The sequence below is a fragment of the Primulina eburnea genome, chromosome 6 (assembly GCF_022965805.1).
Source record: "Primulina eburnea isolate SZY01 chromosome 6, ASM2296580v1, whole genome shotgun sequence".
Lineage (NCBI taxonomy): Eukaryota > Viridiplantae > Streptophyta > Magnoliopsida > Lamiales > Gesneriaceae > Primulina > Primulina eburnea.
The window spans coordinates 33,519,227-33,536,501 of record NC_133106.1 but is presented as its reverse complement, the minus strand read 5'-3'; the positions used below and the strand labels follow the sequence as shown (position 1 = coordinate 33,536,501).

Genomic DNA, 17,275 nt, shown 5'->3' with positions numbered 1-17,275 from the left:
GTGGTATGTCTGCGTCGAATGTGGAGTGTTCTATTTATCTACAAGGATATCTTATAGAAGTATATCGTTTCACAAATCTTTATCTGTTAAACTGGTTCAAATTTACCGATATTCACAATAAAAAATAATATTCTTAACATATGGATGATTCAAATATAATACGACTCGTGAAATTGTATCATACAAGTTTTTGTCATCTTTCATATGTATAAAAAAATTAACTTGACATGGAGTTAAACGTGTATTTAGTTTTGAAGTAAATGTTAAGTTCGACTCGATATAGGCTTGGCTTGAAGGTGGTTGAATTCACTAGCTTTCGATTGGATATATGAAACTTTAATATATGATTTTCATAGATTTCTCCTCTATGTTTCATATGTTTATATCGCAATATCAAGCTTTTAGTTGGTGGAATAAATTAAAATTTGCTATTTTAATGATATTAATAAATATTAAATTGTATTGAAAAAATTAATCTATTTGGTTTGACTTATTTATTTATAAAAATAAATAAATCAATTTTTTTTACGAAAATAAGATAGAACCAAATTTCAAATCAAGTCGATTCAATTGGTTATTTTAATTTAATAGAAATTTTTATAGACTCTATTTTTTTATAGTATAATTTTTTGTTTTGTTTTACATTTTTTATTATCAATATAATTATTTTTAGTTTATTACTTATTTGTAACCATAATGTATTTTGTGGGGATCCGGACGCTAATCAAGTTCTTAATCATAATTGAGACTAATTAATCAATTAAAAACAGGGTCTAAATTTTTTTTTTTAAAATGCGGAACATAGTGAAATCAAACTCATATACATATCAGTATAAAATACAATACAAGTCCTGTACTGCATGCATTCAAAATAAACTAAGGTTCAACATCTAAATATCCAGTGTCAAAACCCTATATACATCCAAGTCCAAAGTCTCCACTCTATCACGATCTCTCCTCATCTCCTGGACCCTGATCATGTCCCACCTGTTGTCATGTACACATACAGACAAGACAACAGCCGGATAACTCCGGTGAGAATAAATCTCAGTATAAATCAACGAAACATGCTATCATATAAACAAATATAAAGTGTGATACCCTTGTCCCACATCTGAAAAATTAAAGATTTAAAATGAGTTTATAAAGGGTTACAATGGACTTCTATAGCAACTTGGGTTAATCATTTTCGTAAAGCGAGGACGAATACGAAGTAGTTGTTATAGGATCCCATTGTGCAGTCACGTAGTCGCGGGCCCGGGCTCGGAGCGTGACATAAAGCATGTAATCAGGTAACAAATATATGTATCAAAATCCGAAACATAAACAATCATTCAGACTAGACTCAATCCTAGTATAGGGATCCCGGTTTCCAAATGTGGTGTTCCTATATCGAATTCCATAATAGAAGGAACTCTGTTCCTATTACTCGATATAACCAAATATGGTGTTCCTATATCGAATTCCGTAATAGAAGAATTCCAATCCTATTTACTCGATATAACCAAACATCTGGTGTCCTGACCTAACCGTCATGGACTGTAGCTCTATCGCTAATATCCCATCTTGAGACATCGTGCAATGTGCCCGTGGCGATCCCGCCACTGTCAGGCACTTCCGTCCCAAGATGTCTACACTATCCTGTGACATCGTGCAATGTGCCCGTGGCGATTCCACCACTATCAGGCACCTCTGTCACAAGATTACTCGTCTGATACATGCTATCTACAATTCAAGAAAACAAGTACATCAATCCAATCAATGCAAATATCAATGCAATAAAGTAAAGTATGTGATTTAGGGAAACTCAAGTCTAATCCGACTCAAGTCGATCTCCTAATACCACATTGACTTATACCTTTCTTTCGTCGATTTCTGGCTCAGTCGAAGTCCTGAATTCACAGTCTGTCTGACAATGACAATATCAATAATCTCATGTCAATATACCTTTCAAATCAATAACAATCTGATCAATCTGGATTTAATTCAAAATCAACGGCATAACGGTACAATTTCAATACTCCCGTCAATACCAAAATCCTCAATCACAGTTACAATCCATAACACATATCCAATACAATCCGTAATCCAATCACAATTCAAATCTGTCTGGTATAAATCAATATACCCCAGAAAATTCATAACAATTCCATAATTAGTCCATTTCTTAATCTGACTTCGATTCTATGATGTCTAATATGTTAAGAACAACATATATGAGTTCCATTCAATTCTGACAATATCATAATTCTAAAACATGTCAAAACGTAGTAAAACTTACGTCCAGTTGTAGCCTACGTCGATAGGAACTCAATACCGAAGTCGGATTCAAAATCAAACAGACGGATTTCTCGCAGAAGGCGTAAGGATTTTCAGCAACTTCTCTCTTCTTTCTCTGACTTTTGCTGAATCATTTCGAAGGAATTTCAGTTTATATATATTAATGCATGCATGTCATGAGGTGTCACAATTTTCGCAAAACACGTCGCACCGCGGGTGCGGTCTTGTTAGCACCGCGGGTGCGGTGTCTTCCTGAGCGCGGGTGCGGTGTTGCTTCAGGCAACACATGCTGAAATTCAAAATAAATAGCCGCACATTCTCTTAAATCGTGTCTCAGTTGGCCCTTTCGTAATCACGTTAAATTATAAGTCAATAATTCTTGATTAACAATGATTAATTTTCGGGCATTACATTTGATTTATTTGCTATACGTAAAATTAAAGAAGATTAATGATTTTAAATAATTAAAGAAGATTATAACTTAGGATTTTTTTTTTAAAAAGTTAAGGATGGACCGGAGTCAGAGAACCCGGTCGGCCGGCCCGTCGGTAATCTTTTTTAAGAAAAATATAAATTATTATTTAATTTAAAATTTAAAAAACCCGAGTAATACACAGGTTGTACGGTCGCCTAAAAATGTCTGTGGTGAGTCTCCCTTGTCTTCCTCGACTCGTTAATCCGAACCCGAATAGCAGACCATTTACATATCCGAATTGGAACCCGGCCCGTATCAGGATCCACCGTTTGGGCTGTCCACTCAAAGCCTTCTCTCCTGAACTCTCTCAAGACCACCGGAATGTACAGGCGAGCTCGCCGGGAGACCTCCTACGGCAGCTCTCGCTCTCTTCCGTTCTTTTGTTTGGGCTGGGACTCAGCGGCCTTTGGGCCTTTTCATCTCCAGCTCTGGCCCGAATTGCTCCACCCTCAATCGCTCAGCAGCAAGAAACTGCAGAAGGTATAATCGTTTTCCTTTTCTAGCTTGGAAGGTGTTGTGACTTTTGCTTTGTCGGTCGTACACTTCTTTGGGGATGGTGCTACGGTGCGAGTACTGATGGAATTATTTATGTTATTATGCTTTTGCGAGTGTGTGTATGTGTGTGTTTGTAGTAATACCCAAAGCCGCCGAGCTAGGGGGTTTGCTTCATTGGGTTGGATTTTCTCATTCGTTGCTCGTACCTTGTTTGCTGTGAATGCACTGAAATTAAGAGCATTTTCATCTCCCACTTGTATTTTGCGGAAAGAAATTTCTGCCAATTTGTAATGTGGGCACATACTCACTGGTGCTACAATGTGTGCATGCTCATGAATTTATGCAGAAGATGCATACATTCACGTTATGTAGTTCTGAGTTTTTACTTGAAAGAATGATAAAAAGTGGTTGTGTGGGTTCTTTATTTTTCTTCAAGGGATCGTGTGGAAATGTAGTTCGGGTTTTTTTCTCTCTTGGGGTTTATGATCCATTTCTTCATATACAGACGGCAATAATGTAGAAAAATTTGCAAATGTGGAGAGCTTTGAAGATGAAAGAGTGAAAGCAGCTTTTGACCTCTGGAAATCGAAAACGTATGCTTTGACAGTCCCTCTGAAAATTGTTGCTTTGGAAGGCTCACTACCTCCCATATGGATCCGTGTATGTTCTATATTTGCAATTTACTCTTTCAAATTTGTTTACCAGAAGTAACTTCTTTTGTCTTATCACACTGTTTTGGACAACTTTTATTTTTCTTCCCGACACAAATGTTGCCTTTAAGATTCCTAACTGAGAGCAACACCCTTTACTCGATGAACAAACACATATTGCCTAGAATACAACTCACTGTTGTGTTAGAAACTGCCATATTTTTCGAGCAGATCAATATGAATTAGCAAATCTATCATAAAGTAAAAACAGATAGGGAGGAGAGTTGGAAAGTTAGCAATTCTGGTTAGCTGGTTTGAGGTTTTGCAGCATCCAAACTTGGCGGCTGGTGGTTCTTCTGTTTTTATAAATCGTGTGGAGGAGGAGAAATGGGAAAAGCTATTGAAGGCATTGTAATCAAATTTAAAATCTTTTCTTTATTGTCAATTATGCTTTACCACTCCCAGCTTCCTGGATAATTTTCTGCATGTGGATGTGCAGATTAAATTTGGTACTTCATTGAAATCAGGCCCAAAATCACATTTTGAAAATAAAAAATATCAACTTTTTTTAAATGTAGACTGTAGTCTATCCCCATTGGTACTTTTGCCAAGTCGTAAAATTTGCTTATGCCCTTCTGAATCATATTTGATAATTTACTTCCTGGAAATCAGGAATTTTTACGGTCTCAAGGAAAGAGAGTGAAGTTCCAACCAGTGTTTCGTCGAAGCCTGAAAGACATTTTTCATGAACTTTCTGATCCACCTAACAAACGGAAAATCAACCCTAAATCTGCGGCTGTGGCTGATGTCGTTGCTTTTGGAGATTCATGGTTAAATTTTGCAATCGAGAAGGGTCTAATTGAGCCCATGAATGGACTGGAAGAAAAAGACTGGTTCAATGATATAAGTGATAAATGGAAGGTAAGACTGCAGACTACTTTCTGTAATCATATAATCATTTGTCCTATATGTGAAAACAGAAGAATGATCTAGGTGGACTCAACAGATTAACTGATACCTTGAATATACATATTTTTAAGTTGAATTTTCCAACTGAATGTCTTCTCCAATTCTGCAATAACTTCTTCATCATACTATGGTCTCATGTGCTGACATGATAATCAAGAAAAATGCATGCCTTTGGAAGTGCATTTGTGTGGTCTTCTTTAATTCAAGATATAAAATATAGAAAAGAAGAAGAAAAATTAAAGGAGTGTATAACTAAAAGAAGTCCAACGATCGTGAAGAACGAAAGGACTCTTACAATTTCAGCCCTTGTCTATTTGGAGTTCTTGGTGACCTTGACTCTGTGCTGCTAAATAATCATCATGCTACATCACTTCTTGTTCCATTGTTTATCCTTGAATTTCATATGTTATCTTATTATTCCTTTTAGTTCCATTTGATATATATGGTGTATCAGTCCTGTTTTACTTTTGAAATAATCTCAGGTATATTTGCGCAGGAGCAGTGAGGGGAATCTAGATTCTCAGGGTAGAATATGGGCAGTGCCATATCGTTGGGGGTGCATGGTGATAGCTTATAATAAGAAAGAATTTCTAAAGCATAAATTGGCTCCTGTTGAGGTAATTGTTCTTTCTGCTTCAAAATCATTCTGGAGTTCTAAGCCTCTGCAACCATTGGTTTTGATTTGGTGCCTTGTGATCTTTATATGTTGTTTCATACTTTCTATTAATGTTGCTGCAAAAAGTTAGCTCACTGTTGAAAGTATCTGGGTTGCCTTAGATCTTGGACTATTAGTTATTTTAAAATCTTGTTTTGTTTAGCTTGGATTTGAAGCAGGAAGTCCTATATTTTTCATGAAATACATTTTTTCATGTGATCTTTGATATTACACATGATATTTACTAATGTAACATCAACATAAATGGGTTGCCTTAGAGCTTGAGTTTAAAATATGGTGAGCAATATTATTTTTATATTTGCTTTTGCTAAATTACACGTGATATTCTTTTGCTAAATTACACGTGATATTTTATTACCATAAACAGGACTGGTCGGATTTATGGAGACCTGATCTTGCTGGGAAGATTTCAATGGTTGATTCACCCAGAGAGATTGTTGGGGCAGTTTTGAAGTACATGGGAGCATCTTACAATACTTCCAACATTGACTCTGAAGTGGTTGGAGGGAGACATGCTGTGCAACAGCAGCTGGATCTGCTGTTTCAGCAGGTAAGAAAACATGGTAGAGAGTTCTTACAGTAAGATGTGCTAGGGACATTTTCAAGAGTTTGTTCTTTACTACAAAGTAGACAAACGTTGTGAAACATGGTACACATGATGTGATTGACTACGAAATATTGATCTTAAAGGTGAGTGGAAATTTGGACCGCTGAATGGGTGTAACATGATGCAGAAAATGTACTGGGAGAACAAATTATTATTAGATGCCTTTGTCGGGAGGCTTACCTATAAGTAGACTCTCCCAAGGTTTCAGTTTAAGGGCAGTTCCTAGAAGTGAGTGACGAAATATATAGTTTAATGCTGTGTTGAATTCTAAATTTTAAGCTTTTTGTACATCCTCTACTTCGTAGATGTATTTAATTTAAATGAACTAATAATTTGGCAAGGAGATTAAAAGGTTGCAGCCTTTATATTCATGTCTAAAGAAGGGATAATAGTTTGAATTTATTAGGGTCACCTATCAACAAAAAAAATTCCATATGCATAGAAGGTTGAAGACATTATAGCAGGTAAAGTAGATGGACGGATTCTTGATTAGCAGAAAGCAGAATTTTTCAGCTCCCTGGGATCTCATCAATTAATATTCCTATTAACGATCTTTGATCCACATTTCCATTGACTAAACTGGAAAATTGCTGCTGCCAAGCAGTTTTAAGTGGACTAGTTAACCTAGCTTTGTCAATATTACTTTTTCGGGGTGAACTGACCAATACTTCGGACTGCTGTAGTTATGTAAAACTTTGGATCCATTCAGTTATGTGAATTCTGCTCCAGTTCTTGCATTTCAGCCATTTAAGAGCATTAAAATTTTCTGTTTAAGAAGCTTTGACTGCCATTTTTTAGTCCTGTTCAAGTAGTGGCACAACATATAATGCCCTTCCGGCTTCCACCCTCTTCAGATATTTTGTCACTGTTGCTTCCACCCTCTTCAGATATTTGAAACACAATTGAATTGACCAATGTTTTCACGATTTGGTACAGGTTCGACTATTTGACAGTCAGTACTATCTTAAAGCCTTCAAAGCAGGAGATGTATGGGTGGCCATCGGATGGAGTAGTGACGTTCTTCCTATGGCTAAAACAATGTCTAATATTGCTGTAATTGTTCCAAAGTCCGGAGCTAGTTTATGGGCAGATTTTTGGGTTTGTCCTTTCACTGAGAACTTCTCTTCTGAAAAATCAGCCTCATGTAACATTTCAGTCGAAATCTTTCTGGGTTCATAATTAAGTTCGTTTTGTCGTGCATTATAAGCGCATTATAAATGTTTAAAGTAAACACTTGCCATTGGGGGACGACAGGTAATAATGCTTCAAGCATGGTAAACTTTTCATTCATTAGAATGACCTACAGTGAGGTTATCAGTATTTTTAGTTACCTACTTAGGGACTACATGTTTCATAAATGATCAAACGGGTGTTTTCAGAAAGGAAAAAAAACGAAAAAGTGGTAGGATCTTCACTCTTTCCTGACAGCAATCATCATTTGGATGGCGACAAGTTTGTCGGTTTTCTGTAACTGGTGGTTTCTTCCATGTAGTTTGGAATTAGTCCAAACATTTTACCCCAAATATGTTAATTGTTCCACATCGGTTGAATAAATAACCTTTGAGTGGCATATATTGGCTTGGACAATCCTCCCCCCTTGAGCTAGCTTTTGGGGTTGAGTTTGGTTCAAGTTCCAATCTTAACATGGTATCAGAGCCCAGGTTTCACCGTTATGTGTTGGACTGCCTATAATTAGGTCATCCGTTCTGTCCATAATTGGGTTATTTGTAAACTCAACGCTCCAGATGTTCATTCCTGGGCATGAGAGGGGTGTGGTGTGTTAATTGTCCCACATCGGTTGAATAAATAACCTTTGAGTGGCATATATTGGCTTGGACAATCCTCCCCCCTTGAGCTAGCTTTTGGGGTTGAGTTAGGTCCAAGTTCCAATCTTAACAAAATAAGATATCATGACGGGCAAGACTATCTGGGTCATGTGTTCGTTTTGCATTGTTTATTATTGCATTCAGTTTGCCATACATCTAACATGTGTTGCGTTGTATATTATCACAGGCAGTCCCAAATGTCACGAGACTCGTCACAGACCAAATTGGGGGCCGTGTCAGAGGACCTTCACCACTGGTTTATCAGTGGATAGAGTTCTGTCTACAACCAGATAGAGCATTACCTTTTAAGGAAGAGATCATTGTTGGCGCATCACCAATTTCGCTTGATGAACCTTTGGAGAAACCCCAAGAACGACGTAAAGGTAAACCAAAGCTCGACACAAATCTCATAGCTAATGTGCCGCCTGCTGATATTCTGTCCAAGTGTGAGTTCTTGGAGCCACTGTCAGAAGACGCGTTATCTGACTATCAGTGGCTGTTAGGTAGCATACAGGAACCGAACGACGGATTTGTTCAAAGAATGCAGCATTTTCTCCATTCCGTCCTTCCTAACTCGTGGTTTAAAATGAAGTCGAAGGTTGCGTGAGACGAGGACATAAGCATGTTCTGAAGTCGTTTTATTTGAATGGATGGAACATTGGCTGTATTTTGTTGTTTTTGTTAGTTTTGATTAGCTTTTGGAGATCTGGTGTGCTCTTCATAATTCAAATTTGGAATTTCATAAATCCTCTGTGACCATGTGAAAAAGGAAATAATAACGATAGGGTGAAATTGAAATTACACTTCTTGATAAAAACTTCATTGTTTTCATCCATAAATTTGTAATTTTCGAAGCTTACAAAAAGACCTCACTACCTGGGATTATCGAATAAAAAAGTTTAAAAGTTTGATTTTTTATTTTGAGGTAAAAAAGGTCTGATTTTTCAAGAAATACAGATTTTTCCACAATTAATAATAGCCAATGAAAGTCGGCATGTAGCGTGTGAGCAAAACCTCCACACGTGCGACGCCCAGAATTTGAACCCGTTGTCACACACACACGAAAGCGTGAACTGTGTGTTCGAAATCACAGCACAGAAAAAGAGGATGACGAGAGGGAAACAGAAAATTGAGGCACAGAAAAAGAATGCGGAGAAGAATCAGAAGGCAAAAGGGTCACAGATCGAGGCTCGAGCCATCGGCCTCAAAGTTATCTGCCCCGTATGCAAGGTAATCTTCCTTTTTACACAACGCAGTCGAGATTGTTCGTAATTTAATTTTTACTTTTGTGAGAATTCATTTCATTTCTCTGCTATATGTTGCTTGGTTCCTATGGATTGCTTTTATGGGACGGGTTTTCTTAGAGTGGATGTCTTTGATTTGTAGATGATATGTATTGGCTGAAATAAAGTTTGTAAGTATTCTTGGAGCAATATAATTTACTTATGTTGCAGTATAAGCGTATCGGTTTCAAGCCTAGATGAAAATTTAGTCTTCCATCCAAAGAAGCTGAGTGAAGCTTTAATGTGAAAAAGGAAAACAAGTTTCTTAGCAGTTTGATTTGTTGGGAATTAATTATTTCAGTGGATCCTGTAGTTTGATGAAAATGATGAAATTGTTGAACTGTTCTTGAATGATCTTGCACTGTGGGTCGACACTGATAACTTTTCTTGGAAAGATGACAGGTTTATTCTTTTAGCTTTGTCTTGTTAGAGCTTTTTCTGATTACGTAATCCACAGAACGGCAATTTCTTTGTACACTCATCCTCTTATCTTCTTTTTCATTTAGTCGATCCATATGTCAATTATATCAAGGCATTGCACTTATAGCTCGTTTCCATGAAGTCTTCTTACATCTAAACGCCCGTTTTTACATTTTGAGTGATCTTATGTCCCTAAAGTATTTCAACAGGCTTTTACTAGTACTTGCTGTTATGTGAAGATGTGGGCAAACCTACAGATTAGGATTGAAGTGAACAAATGTTTGAAGACAGTCAAAGATATATTTTGATTATATGTTCGCAATTACTTCAGGCATCCCTTTTCTTGTTAAAGGCCCATTTTACACTAGAGAACTTAGTTGTTTTCTGATATTAGAAGAATACTTTAAGTAATGCTGCATGGGCACATGTGTGCTATAAATTTTACTTCCTTTAATATATATCATTATCTTCTGTCTGTCAAACGAGTGCCTTGTCGATTCAAATTGTTTGTTTTGAATGGGAATCTTTGGGGTTGTTTGAGAAAGGGTAGAAGGAGACAGTTAGCATCAAGGGTGGGCCAAGGAAATCCATTACGAGGATGGGAAGGCTTGGGGTTGCAGGGAGGCGATTTCTTATATTGAGGGGGCCAACCACATATTCTTATATAACTTGCATATAAAAAATCGATTTTTTTTACTTGAGGGATGTCAATCAATACCCCCCGTCTGCTGCTGAGTGCCCCTGTTTAGCATGCTGGAAGCAGTATGGCCGTCAGGAAACAAATATCTTTTAGAAGTGAGTCCCAAAATCAGTGTCATTATCTTGTTTTGATGGGTCTAACTTCTTGATTTAGAGGACACGAGGTGTGGGGCAGAAGTGAATTTTTTTGTATCAATGGCGATGACAAGAGAGATGGCCACTACCAAGAACCATCTCTTATTTTGGGAGAGTGCTTTAGTTATCCCAATATACTATTCCTCTTGCAGAATCCATCTCTTCTGGAGATATTGCCATTAAATTTGCCTGATCAAGTTTAGTTCAGCATCTGTCTTGAACTGGTTTTGGGTTTTTGCTGTTTTGACAATTTTCTTGAAAGTGGATACACACATTTTTTGGATGCTAATTTTTCGCTTTTATTCAGTTTTATATGATCCATTCTGAATAGTGGCTGTATCTAGTAGTGATTGAAACAGCTATCTAAATTTGCATTTCAAAATTTTCAGGCTCAGTTAGCAAATCATAATCAGCTCGTTGATCACTATGCCTCCAAGCATCCGAAAGAAAAGCCACCGAGCAGCTCAGAATAGCATATTGCTTCCTTTTTTCTAATAGTGAATTCACAAAGATCGGAATGAAATGGAAAAGTTCTGTTGCTCCTTGTTTATATGTGAATGTATTTTATGTCTTGCCTTTCGAAGATCCTCTGAATGACTTAGATGCTGTGTGTGCTAAACAGATCAGTAAAAATGTACTCTTTGAGCTTTCAGAAAAGATTTGGTGTTTTATTGACTTGAAAAGTGTTGTTTCGTGTTTTCATTATTCCATTATTATTTATTATGTAATATTCCATTATTATTTATTATGTAACAAAAATATAAAAGGAATAAGTAAGTGTCTGGCTAAATTGAACCAAATTTAAATTTATGATTAATTATATTTTGTAGATAAATACTTTTGTTCTCTGAGTTCGCTCCGATACATAAATTCAAGTTATTCGATTATTTTCTCAAGTTTAAAAGCATTCATCAAGGTTGCACTTGCTCTTTGTTGATTTTATAGAATTGCGTGGATAAATATATATGTTGTGATTGTTAAAATATTTTGGTTGAATGAATAACACTATCGATTTTATTTTTTTCAATTATTAATGAAATAAAAATAAATAAAAGAAACATAATATTGTAATTTTGTATTAATGAAACATTTTATGGGATCCCATCCATATTAAAAAAACATATACTAAATGTGTTAAAAATGAAGTATTAATAATTGAATAAACATTGATTTATTTTAAAAAATTAGCAAAATTTTTTTAAAAAAACAAAGAAAATGTTGTGCTAGTTCAGAATAATATATTTATGAGCAACTCAACCTTGGCAAAATATGCATCGTGATACCATGGAACCCTGGAGGAGCATCCACCACCCAGAGTCCACAAGGCGGCGGAGCTTCCACATCTACCACCACGATTCCGGTACCATCAGCACGGAGCACGCACACCTTCCCCTTCGCCGCCGCTATTTGTTGAGCCCCATTAAGCATCTTGTTCTCCATCAACTTTACCCACGAATCCCTCGAATGATCATACCTTTTCAGTGATCCACTCGTCTCATCCACGGCATAGATGATTTCTTCGTCCATAGCCGCCGCTGGCCCCAGCCAACCCGCCAGCATTCCTTTCGGCATATCCTCCCAGGAGTCTTTCTCCACGTCGTATATGGTTCCATCCTTCGCTGCATCGCCTTTCACGTTAACCATGCATAGTTTTCCCCTCCATCCAACGGCGTCAATCGCTTCGCGGCAGAACTTTCCGTCCTTGAGATTCGCCATCTTCTCCCATCTCCATTGATGCCCCCGCCGCAGCTCCTGCTGTTGTTTCTGGTGCCGGATATTGAGATCCCACTTTTCTACAGACCGCGCAACGTCTGAGTTGTAGCAGGATCCAAACCCACTCGCCACGAAAACGGCAGCTCGTGAAGCTCCCATAGCGCACCATCGACGCGGCGTGGAGAATGAAGGACCCCGCATCCAATTTCGAGTAAGGGGGTCGAATAAGATGGGTCCAGATAAGGCCGGCTGGAATTGATCGTTGGTGGCTGCGAGAAGTACCAGTTTGCCAGAAACGGCGATGGATTGGATTGAGAACTTCCGTGAAATAAATGATGGGTGCCGTAAGAGGAAGCTGAACGAAAACTCCGGTGGCGGCGGAGGTAAGTTTTGCCATTTACAAGAGATAGGATCAAACGAACAGAATCTCAAGCGGTTGGAGAACTGGGGAAGCGTTTCAGTCGATTCGAACAGAGCGTAAAGAGACATAAATGGAGGGAAAGAGGTGGTATAAATTAGGCGGTGCCATGAACAGCAGACAGAGTAGAGAACAGATGGGGGGACGAGAGAGAGACAGCGCTGAGCTATGTGGTCGGGAAGTCCAGGGAGCAGAGGCTGGTGGTGGTGATCCTCCTCCTCCTTTTCCGCCGCCTCCCTGAGGTGGAGGCACTTCCGTCTCTTGGAGGTGGATCTTTGGGTGGAGATGATGGAGTTGGTGGCTGAAAATTCAAGAAACGTGGTGGCCATTGATTCATGAACTGAAGAACTGAACACTCTGCGAAAGATTCAATCGTATCTTTGAACACAAAACAAACATTTCATTAATAAGAAAAAGGCGGATTTGAGTTAGTAGTCGGAGCGGACAAAGTCAGATGTGGTTGTGAATGAATGGGAGATAAGAGAGCATTCAATGCGTAAAGGTAAGAGATGGCTTATTATCAGTTTGTGCAAGTGGATAACATTTTAATAAGATTCTCATATATTTTTCATACATTATTATATCGATATATCATGTCGTGACTGAACGAAACAATATGAAATAAAATATAATTTTGAGTGATATCATATCAGACCGTCTCACGGATCTTAATCTGTGAGATAGGTTAACCTTACCGATATTCACAATAAAAAATAATATTCTTAGCATAAAAAATAATATTTTTTCATGGATGACCCATTTAAGATATATGTCTCACAAATACGACCCGTGAGACCGTCTCACACAAGTTTTTACCAATATAATTTTGAGTGAGTTTCATGTAAGACCGTCTCACGGATCTTAATCTGTGAGACAGATCAACCCTACCTGGTGGGTATAAGATCAATTATTTGTTGGGTTAATAAAATCAATTGGGTTTAGCACTATTGAGGTCCAAAATAGTATACGATCAATTATTTGTGGGTTACTAAAATTAATTGGGTTTAGCACTATTGAGGTCCAAAATATTGATTATGATTGCAAAAGCCCAAGCCCATTAGACGCTCTTAAAAATCTATAAATAAAGGAATTCCCAGACAATTCAAGGTATGCTCTCATTTTTTATAAAAGTTCTTGACTTCTCTGAGTTTCCTTTGACTGACATGACTGTTCACCGACTTGAGCGTCAGAGTGTCTACGTCGGGAACCTTCCTGACAGTCCACTTGACGAGTGTTCGTGACGCAGGTGACGCCCCGCAAATTAACTGTGTATAGTCTACATGGAACCGTTTACCAGCCATGTGAGCTCATTTACGGGCCAAGTGGACTAGTCTACTAACCAGTCGGATCTCGCGTGCGCAGTCTACGCGACTCATTTATTTTAGCTGCATCACTATCGATATTCACAATAAAAAGTAATATTCTTAGCATAAAAATTAATACTTTTTCATAGATGACTCATTTAAGAGATATATCTCACAAATACTCGTGAGACAGTCTCACACAAGTTTTGCATATAATTTTTTCTTATTATGACGAAATCGGACATCGTTATCAATAGATTCGCACCGAATAAACTCCCAGATACTCTAACCAGATAAACCGCATTGTGTAACGATCTCATCCGATAAGGTATTAGTAGAATGGTTCGAACGTATGGTAATTAATCGATCAAATACTCATCTACTTCACTCGTAAAACACCATTGATGATATATTGATCAAAATTTTCAGTTTTTCCTAAAATATATATTTAAACTTTCTTCAGCAATGATATTAATATTAAGTAAAAAAATATCCACTCGGCCATATGTAACTCTACCCTTCGAAATCAGTGTTAAATTTTACGTGAATAACTTAATTTAAATAAAACTCGAGAATTTCGAAAATACTATATTTTTATACTGCCATTTTGCAATATATAATGTTATGTCATTTAAAATAAATACGAACAAAAATCATTTCAATTAAGTCATTCAATCGTAATTATAACTATCATTATTATTTAAAAGTTGGTTCCAAATTTCTTCCTAGATGATGTGATGTCTAACCTAAATAAATTAAATCTAAATAAATACACGGGGGACGGAGCCTACACGATACTTGAACGATTAAAGCTGGAAAAGTAATTTTTGTCGTGTTCTCGGGTTTTAATTAGATACATCATACATCCCCAAATAACATCACCCACGAGGGCTTCTCAGCTTAATCATTTTTTTTTTTTTGCATTTGCATTTGTATTTATTAATTTTTGCATCATCGGATATATATATATATATATATATTGAATTAATAAAATAAATATAAAATATGAATTTTAATTTTAAATTTTAATAATTTATTAATCGGTATAAAAAAATTAAATAAATTCATGCATCATTCATTCATTTGATATGTATAGTTGCAGAGGATGGCGCATGGAACGAGGAGGTGATACATCGAACGAAGGCAGAATGAAAAGCTGAGTGGGGCTGACAAGTGGGGTGATGGGATCCTCCAATTTAAGAATGAAAGTCGTGGTTCAGCAAATGACAATTAATAGCTTTTTGAAATTATTTTAGTATTATGGTTGCCAACACGTCACGTGCTTAAAATATTGTATATATCAATGTAGCCGGCCAAGAGGACCAGTTATTAACCGCAAATATATATATATATAAATGGTATGGGGACAAATTTAATTATAAAAAAATAATCGAAATCAACGATAGATCAGATGCGAGGTCCCCGATTTGTGGTCAGATACCAAGTTTCCTTTGTGGTCAGGTAATATATATATATATATATAGACGTAAGAGATATACATATAAATGCTTACGCGTTTACGATATGTCGTCTATAGTGTCACTTCATTGATGAATACAAAAGTGAACACGAGATCTGTAAAACATAGCAAAATTATATATATGTGTCTGTTTGAGGTGAATAGCATAAAAAAAAACTATATATACATGGGTGTGTTATGTGTTGGTCAAATTTTAGACAACTTTATTTCTAAATTTACTTTCTTTATAATATAAGAATTTGATTTATATTTGAAAAAATCAAATTGCAAAAAATTTGTAGATTGAGAACTAAAACTTTTATTTCAATCTTGGATAATTTATAATAAGTGTTTACTCATTAAACTTTTGTTTTTAAGATGAATATATATATATAATGGTTGCTGGTAATATATTTTAAAAATTAGGGTATATGTAACAATAATTTTTATAAAGAAACATTGACTATTAAAAAAGACTGTGTCTCATGTAAGACCGTCTTACAGATACTAATCTGTGAGACGTGTCAACCCTACTCATATTCACAATAAAAAGTAATACTCTTAGCATAAAAAATTATACTTTTTCATGAATAACTCAAATAAGAGATTCGTCTCACAAATTCGACCCGTGAGACTGTCTCACACAAGTTTTTGCCATTAAAAAAAAGTAACTTTATAATAAATATCGAGATATTCAATGTGAGAAGATTGAGAAGCATAAGTTAGTATCAAATACACGACTCACACTTGCATCATGAAACTTCACCATAAAAAATTAATAGCCAAGGCACGACCATATTTTGGACGCATTCCTAAAAAATTTACTAAATCTAAAGAACAATTCATGTAATTTTGTTACGTTGTCTATCAATCGAGTTAGACTTAATGAAAAAATGTAATTAGATGGGATCTTCAAATTAAAGTCGACATGGCACAATTTGTGTTATTTATTTATAAAAATGGGCTATAGATTCACCAACTGGGCTTTTAGTTAAACGGGCCGAAAGCATTGTTTCTTCTCAAATTTTAATGCACACACAGATAAAATAAAATAAAATAAAACATGTGTATTGAGAAATGAAGCTCTTGGCTTCCCGCGAATGAAGAACAAATCTTATTATGAAAAAATGATTCAAAAATTGCAGTACAAAGCTCCTATCTAGTTTATTTATACCGCGCAACATTTTGCTAAAGTTGCTATATGGTAAACACGTTTTAACACTCCCTCTCAAGCATGGAATAGATAAAATATTCCAAGTTTGCACGACAGGTACTGATGTTGGCTCTTGCTCAATGCTTTTGTAAACAATTCCGCTGGTTGTTGATCTGTAGGTATATGCGATGTCTCGATTAACTTGTCCCGAATCTTTTCTCGAACTAGATGGCAATCGATTTCTATATGCTTTGTTCTTTCGTGATACAATGGGTTAGCCGTAATATATGTAACACTGCTACGTTGTCACAATATAGTTTTACTAGAAGCCTCAATTTCATTCCCATGTCTTTTGAAATCTTCACAATCCAAACCACTTCACAAGTCGTGTTTGCCATAGCTCTGTATTCAGCCTCTGCCGAGGATCTTGAAACCGTGGACCGTTTCTTGGTTTTCCAAGATATCAGAGATTCACCCAATTTGATACAATAGCCAGTCACTGACTTTCTACTCATAGGACATGTGCCTCAATAAGAATCACAAAATGATGTCAAGGAGAGTGAACTTTGTGAAGAAAGTAGGATTCCTTGTCCTGGTGCATGTAATGGTTGTAATTACACTAATATTACACTTTTGTTTTTTGTTTTTTGTTTTAAATTTCAACACACACTTTTATTTTTATTTTTTTATTTCAAATATTCAAATATCAATTT

General features: G+C 36.3%; 2 protein-coding genes across 2 annotated transcripts; one reads left to right on the top strand and one right to left on the bottom strand.

The window, feature by feature from the left end:
- The first annotated feature begins 2,881 nt into the window (after nucleotides 1-2,881).
- LOC140834479 (uncharacterized) lies at nucleotides 2,882-9,048 on the top strand. Its single transcript, XM_073199368.1, has 7 exons — nucleotides 2,882-3,235; nucleotides 3,756-3,910; nucleotides 4,573-4,821; nucleotides 5,352-5,486; nucleotides 5,913-6,095; nucleotides 7,089-7,250; nucleotides 8,166-9,048. Exons 1-7 carry the CDS (start codon nucleotides 2,917-2,919, stop codon nucleotides 8,583-8,585), a joined length of 1,623 nt encoding a protein of 540 aa, XP_073055469.1. The 5' UTR covers nucleotides 2,882-2,916; the 3' UTR covers nucleotides 8,586-9,048.
- Nucleotides 9,049-11,628: 2,580 nt separating this feature from the next.
- On the bottom strand, nucleotides 11,629-13,154 carry LOC140833513 (F-box/kelch-repeat protein SKIP25-like). The gene has a single exon (XM_073197849.1). It carries the CDS (start codon nucleotides 12,973-12,975, stop codon nucleotides 11,758-11,760), a length of 1,218 nt encoding a protein of 405 aa, XP_073053950.1. The 5' UTR covers nucleotides 12,976-13,154; the 3' UTR covers nucleotides 11,629-11,757.
- Between the last annotated feature and the right edge of the window lie 4,121 nt (nucleotides 13,155-17,275).